Source organism: Gobio gobio (genome assembly GCF_949357685.1).
Source record: "Gobio gobio genome assembly, chromosome: 15".
Taxonomy (NCBI): domain Eukaryota; kingdom Metazoa; phylum Chordata; class Actinopteri; order Cypriniformes; family Gobionidae; genus Gobio; species Gobio gobio.
This window is the reverse complement of record NC_137108.1, coordinates 45,823,959-45,830,660: the sequence shown is the minus strand read 5'-3', so window position 1 is coordinate 45,830,660 and position 6,702 is coordinate 45,823,959. Positions and strand designations below refer to the sequence as shown.

At 43.9% G+C, this 6,702-nt stretch overlaps 1 protein-coding gene across 1 annotated transcript; it reads right to left on the bottom strand.

The window, feature by feature from the left end:
• Positions 1-1,463: 1,463 nt before the first annotated feature.
• On the bottom strand, positions 1,464-4,388 carry LOC307139178 (uncharacterized protein). The gene is made up of 2 exons (XM_079838070.1): positions 2,494-4,388; positions 1,464-1,927 (listed from the first exon to the last, which is right to left on the bottom strand). The coding sequence occupies exon 1, from the start codon at positions 3,913-3,915 to the stop codon at positions 2,494-2,496; it is 1,422 nt and encodes a 473-aa protein (XP_079694196.1). The 5' UTR covers positions 3,916-4,388; the 3' UTR covers positions 1,464-1,927.
• Positions 4,389-6,702: the final 2,314 nt, after the last annotated feature.

Sequence of the window (6,702 nt, the reverse complement as noted above, 5' to 3'; positions counted from 1 at the left end):
TCTGGCTGTCTTTCTCTGCCTTTGAGAAAATGACAGCCCAGACGAGCTGATCTTGATTTTTTTCTGTTATGAAGTCATAACAGGAACAGTTACCTCCCTTTCCTCCACCCAGAGAATTTGGCACGCCCATGCGAGCGCTATATTTGTCCTCGAGAGATCATGACGAGTGAATGCTGGCAGTTTCTCAGTGTTTGGATGTACAAATGAAAACAGAAGTCTTTTTTCAGTTCCTTCTGATCTATGATCAGTGATTTCTGATGTGTAGCTAATTATTCAAGTTCACACAGAACTGTATTATTCGTGCACACGCTGCGGCTTCTCTCTCCCGACAGAACGTTGTTTTCTATCTTGTGAGTCAGTGTTTTTGTACGTCCTCGTCGTGCTGACAGCGCTCTCATAACTAAGTAGTTACTATAAATAACTTTGTTAGCAATCGCTCTGTCTCTGGTCCGTGATGTCCGGTTCGCAAACGAATCTTTCTTTTGAACCGGTTCTTTTTAGTGAACCGGTCGAACTAGTTCACCAAATCGGACTGAATCGTTCTAAACGGTTTGCGTCTGCAGTCAGTGCTGATCCATAATTTACTAAAGTTACTAACTTTCTGACATGAGTGACAGTCCCTCCGACTAGAAATAAACTAAAAACCTGAAGTAAATGCTCAACAGTTCACTGAACTGAGATGTGCTGACAGAACTGACGAGAAGTGAACTCCGATCCATCCGTCTCTGACAGCAGGCTCGTGCCTGCTTGTAGACCTTGTTAAACCACGCCCCCTCCGCTACAAGATCTGATACTCATTTCAAATGCAAAGATGTCAGCCAATCACAACAGTGGGCGTTTTTACTGAAGTCTCACAGCAGACACGCCCCTTGAAACAGGGCATTCAGCCACAGGGCAAACATCAGTATAGAAAAAATGCCTTTTATTTCTAAATTATGACATTTTATGATGTAAAAATCAGGAGACATTATAGAATAATAGAAAAATGTCATGCCATGGGACCTTTAATGTTGTTCTTTAGAGTGACATAAATATGTGTAAAGTAGTTTGAAAGCGGTGTGAGCCTCCTTTCAAAAGCTATTGAAGTGTGAGGAGTGTGAATGAAGTACCTCAGTCACAGAAGACAGTGATGTTATAAATTGTACATGTAGAGTAAATAATACTCCATGAAATGCTTTAACGTTGTTCTTTAGGGTGACATAAATATGTGTAAAGTGGTTTGAAAGTGGTGTGAGCCTCCTTTCAAAAACTATTGAAGTGTGAGGAGTGTGAATGAAGTACCTCACAGAAGACGGTGATGTTATAAATTGTACATTTACAGTGAACAGTATAAATGAAAGGCTTTAATGTTGTTCTTTAGGATGAGATAAATATGTGTAAAGTTGTTTGAAAGCCGTCTGAGCCTCCTTTCAAAAGCTATTGAAGTGCGAGGAGAGTGAATGAAGAAGCTCACAGAAGACAGTGATGGTAAAAAATATATTTAATATATGTGAGCAACAAATTCTTTATAAACCATCTCTAAGAAAAATGTGCTACTGGTGTTCCCCAAAAATATGTATCCTGTTTGCTGTCATGCTTTTTGAGTTTCTTAGTCAATAATCTGATGGATTCAGTGCCATGGATAGTGATATTTGTGCAGGACTGTAAACATCAATCAATGCACATGAACTGTGATATTGTGAGTTTTTATGTTAAACAAAGATGTCATACAACAGGAAACACATAAATGATACTTTAGGAAATGTTGTTTTCAACACCTGAACAACACTGTTGCACTGTTCTTCTTTACTGTAAGTGTTTATATGACTTAAAACCAGAAAATCAGAGGTGAATATAACAGCAAGACATGGCCTGTAACATGTTCTGTAGGGTCCAGAGAGAAGATGTTCCAACTTGCTTTGGAACAGTCAGCCCATGCTTTCAACACCTATTGAAATAAAACATGTCATTGTTAAAGGCAACACACCAAGTTCATGTTCATTCTGAGGTAAATGAATAAATAAAAACAGTTGTAGAATGAAGAAATGAACTATGTTCAGGAGATTACACATGATTTTCCATTTCTCTATATTGTTATCACATAAAGTTCAGGTACATGTTCGTTGTTGTTCATTTCCTACACATTTTTTCAATTTTACTGTTGCTAAAGGAAAATAATATATTATAATGTGAGTGATATTTTCTGGTACTTATATCTGTAGCTGGCTAGAATGTAGTCGTCTGTTTGCACACAATGAAAAAAGTAGAACGTTTAAGACGGTCCTATCTTGTTTACCTCACTACATTGGACATTCAGTGGATATTCGCAAGTAAGTGTGCCATTAAAACAATACTTGGCCATTTTTATCGATTGTGAAAAGTGTCGTAGGTTGACAATCATTGGTTCACTATCATGACGCTGTTTACAATTTGCAAACGTTAATGTTTTGCACATGTTTTAACACAGTTCTTAAAAGCGGAAGTCCGAGTGTGCGAATATAAAACCAACTTTACCTAAGTCTCTCGGACGTGGTCGGGTGTCGCTTGTGTCACATCTGGCGTCGGGTGGACGGGCGCACTCGACGTGTTCCGATCGACGCACCGCTTTCCACCGTGCACCGGGAACGACTCGCACGCGAGACTCTTTGGCCACTGGAAGCCGAATCTGTTCATGAGAGCCTCGCAGCCCTGACGCGCGCGCTCACACAGCGAGCGGCACGGCGGTACCCGCTCTCTCTCCTGCACCGTGCACTTCGGCGCGTACATGGAGCACAGGAAGAACTTGAAGTCCGGCGAGCATTGCGCTTTGACGAGCGGGTAGAACTGGTGCACCTCCAGCCCAGCGTCCTCCTGGTTCGTGTGGCCGAGGAGGTTGGGCATGATGGTCTCGTTGTACGCGATGTCCGTGCACAGAGGGATGGAGATGGGCTGGCAGAAGCCGTGCTCGGGGACCGACATGCCGCGATCTCCGTACTGCTCTCGGACGTGGTCGGGTGTCGCTTGTGTCACATTTGGCGTCGGGTGGACGGGCGCGCTCGACGTGTTCTGACCCACGCACAGCAGCTCTCCGCCGTGCACCGGGAGCGACTCGCACGCGAGACTCTTTGGCCACTGGAAGCCGAATTTGTTCATGAGAGCCTCGCAGCCCTGACGCACGCGCTCACACAGCGAGCGGCACGGCGGTACCCGCGCTCGCTCCTGCACCGTGCACTTTGGCGCGTACATGGAGCACAGGAAGAATTTGAAGTCCGGCGAGCATTGCGCTTTGACGAGCGGGTAGAACTGATGCACCTCCAGCCCAGCGTCCTCCTGGTTCGTGTGGCCGAGGAGGTTGGGCATGATGGTCTCGTTGTACGCGATGTCCGTGCACAGAGGGATGGAGATGGGCTGGCAGAAGCCGTGCTCGGGGACCGACATGCCGCGGTCTCCGTACTGCTCTCGGACGTGGTCGGGTGTCGCTTGTGTCACATCTGGCGTCGGGTGGACGGGCGCGCTCGACGTTTTCCGATCCACGCACCGCTTTCCACCGTGCACCGGGAACGACTCGCACGCGAGCCTCTTTGGCCACTGGAAGCCGAATCTGTTCATGAGAGCCTCGCAGCCCTGACGCGCGCGCTCACACAGCGAGCGGCACGGCGGTACCCGCTCTCTCTCCTGCACCGTGCACTTCGGCGCGTACATGGAGCACAGGAAGAACTTGAAGTCCGGCGAGCATTGCGCTTTGACGAGCGGGTAGAACTGGTGCACCTCCAGCCCAGCGTCCTCCTGGTTCGTGTGGCCGAGGAGGTTGGGCATGATGGTCTCGTTGTACGCGATGTCCGTGCACATAGGGATGGAGATGGGCTGACAGAAGCCGTGGTCGGGGACCGACATCCCCGACACTCCCAGTATTCCAAAGGCGATCAGGAAGAGCGCGGACGCATCGCGCGCGGCCATACTATCCTTCTACGGTTGGTCTCTTTTTGCGCAAGCGCTCTTCCTCCCTTTGTTGATTTATCCTGTCAAACGGGCTTTCACTCCGGCCAAACTTTTAGGAAAGTGCAGCGGCGCCCCGGATCACAATACGAGCGAAGAAAATAAAAGCACACAAACGCCTGACACGAATAAAGAGTCGCGCTGTGTAGAGTCAGAGTTTCTGTGAGCTGTTCAAATCTGTCTGCTGTTTATAAGCGAAACGCGGGCGGGGTTTACGGACAGATGGCTCGCGGGGAGCGTCTGGATTTCTTTCGCCTGTGGTTCTTTTTGCGTTCTTTTAACGTTCGTTCTTCGAGTGTATAGTGTTGTTAAATGGAACGCATTTTATCTGCTTTAGACGGAACGATATGTCAAAGATAACGCTGCTATATTTGTCTTGTCATATTTGGCTAACACGACAAATAAACCCAGAATGGAGTACTAACTTTCTGAATAGGGGAGAGCGGGGCACAACCTAACGCTTTTTGACTTTCTCAGTTTGTGCAAATCCACTTGGGGTTCAGAGTATTTATTGTTTCCCGCATTAATTGCACACATGTCTAGTACAATTATGTGGTTTTGTTTCATTTATACAGTGTAGGCTATACTTTTTTCTTGATTTACCCCAAAAGAATGGAAGTGAAATGTGTGGGGCTGGTACATTGTAACATGTGATGGGGCACAATGTAACATGACCAAATAACAGCTTAAAATTTTACATGATATAATCAAAAAAATATACAAGACAAACTAAAATATTTTGTCAACAAAATACAATTATTAACTTTTTAAAATAAAATACTGGCATTTTTTAATCATTAAAAATATAAGCATTTTTGAGTTTGACTACAAACACATCGCTAAATACAGCTATACAGCATAGTTCAAAACATAATAATAATTAATAATTTCTGAACATTAACTCTCAGTCATTATTCACCCTTTTCTCATGGTTTCTCAAAAGAATTCATAAAAGTATAGAATATAATGGCATATTTCTAATAGGGGCTCATTGTAACGCAGTGTTACAGCACACCCCATCTGCGCAACTGGGATTTAAATCGCGGCTTGTGTCTTCTGCTAGCCTGGTTAAAACCAGACCATTCTCAGTAGTAACTGAGTTATGGTCTGGCAAAGCTTCATAGACAAATCATTTCCAAAGGGGCGTCACCAACGGGCGTCGCTCAAATGCTTCGCGGCGCAATTGGATAGACCTAAAACCAATCAGAGCGATGAGGGAGATGACGTATGCAGAGCGACGGAGAAACATCTGAGACTCTGGCCGTTTCTCAATATGCGTTCTTGTCTGTACTTGTGTTCTCAAATAAGAAATGTCCCCGGTTTCCATTTCAGCAATCTGGTCACCTTACCTAAACCACATATTAATGTTTAATATATTATTTTTTAAATGTAAACGAAAAGAGGCAGGGTGTTTTATACTTCGTTTTAATATAAATATATAAGATAATCAATGTAGGCCTAGCTACGCGTTGCCTGAACCACATTCGTGTGGCTATTATTATTATTATGTTTAATTTTAATTTTTTTATGAAATGAGGCAGTGGTGTTTTATGACATATTTCGTACGCGAACTTCTGACTTGCGTCCGTGACTTACCAAGTTTGACTCCGGAGAACGAACTCCCGAGGACGGGAGGACACTAGTCCGCCTACTATGCTCTTGACAGTATCACTCAGTATATATTTGTATATGTAGTGCAGGCAATGCATGTTATCTTCAATGCATGTTTATAACAAAACGAAATATAAAAAACCCAGCCTCTTTTCGTTTACATTTAAAAAAACACACACACATAATATAGGCTATGATTATCACTGTAATACATTAAATATGACACAAAACACAACCCAGTCTCTTTTTGTTAAATGTCAGTATATGTGTGATCATCAATAGCAAATATAAAAGTATAAGTAAAAGGTATAAGAAGCTATACAATAAATAAAGCAATTCAGTCAAAGTCAGCACTAGACTACAACGGTAAGGTTTAATATCTTAAAAATATAAAGTTATGAAACTTCACTTTGCCCTCAGACAAAACGATCTGTCTAGGAACAAATTATAGATTAATGAGAGCAAAGATCAGCCGTTAGATCTACACAAGACGAGACGGTTTAACCACTACAGGGACATCAGAGCCAGCGGCAGACGGCAGAAGGACTGGCCGAGGAAAGGCGCCTCTCGGCGGGCTCAATGATCGATTGAGCGCCGCTGAACCACTGGAACTCACAACTCCGAAAACAGCAGATCAAATTTAAAAAAAAGGCGCTCTCTTTATAAATAAACCACAGATTTTAGCTTTAAACAACTTCATTCACTCCTGAAAAGGACTTAAAACTATATTTTGTAAAACATTAACACTACCAGAGGACTCTCGCTAAGGACCCATTCGTTTAGCCACCAAAGGGCCAAGCTGGTATCAGACTTTTGCCGAATCCAGTCGGTAAGACAGCGATAACATCTTTTTTAGATATAAAGGCTTCGAGTGTTGTTCTTTGCTCTGGTTTTAACGAAAAGGAGAAGTTTAAATCGCTTAAAACAGACGCGATAGCTGATTCGAACGAGTGATGCTCCACAGCAGCGGAAAATCTGCTTCAACGTCGCTGCGCTGTCGTCATCGTGTAAAGCCCGCCCCAACGTTTCTAATTGGTGCCGCGATTTCTAGGGTTTAGAAATGGGTTTGAATGGGGTCTTTGCCAGACTACTTGCAGAGCAAATCTAAATTTGCCGGAAGTTGTCTGGGTTTTCCCA

Coding starts and splice junctions, on each gene's coding strand:
- LOC307139178 (XM_079838070.1), bottom strand. CDS start 3,915: ATGGCCGCGCGCGATGCGTCCGCGCTCTTCCTGATCGCCTTTGGAATA.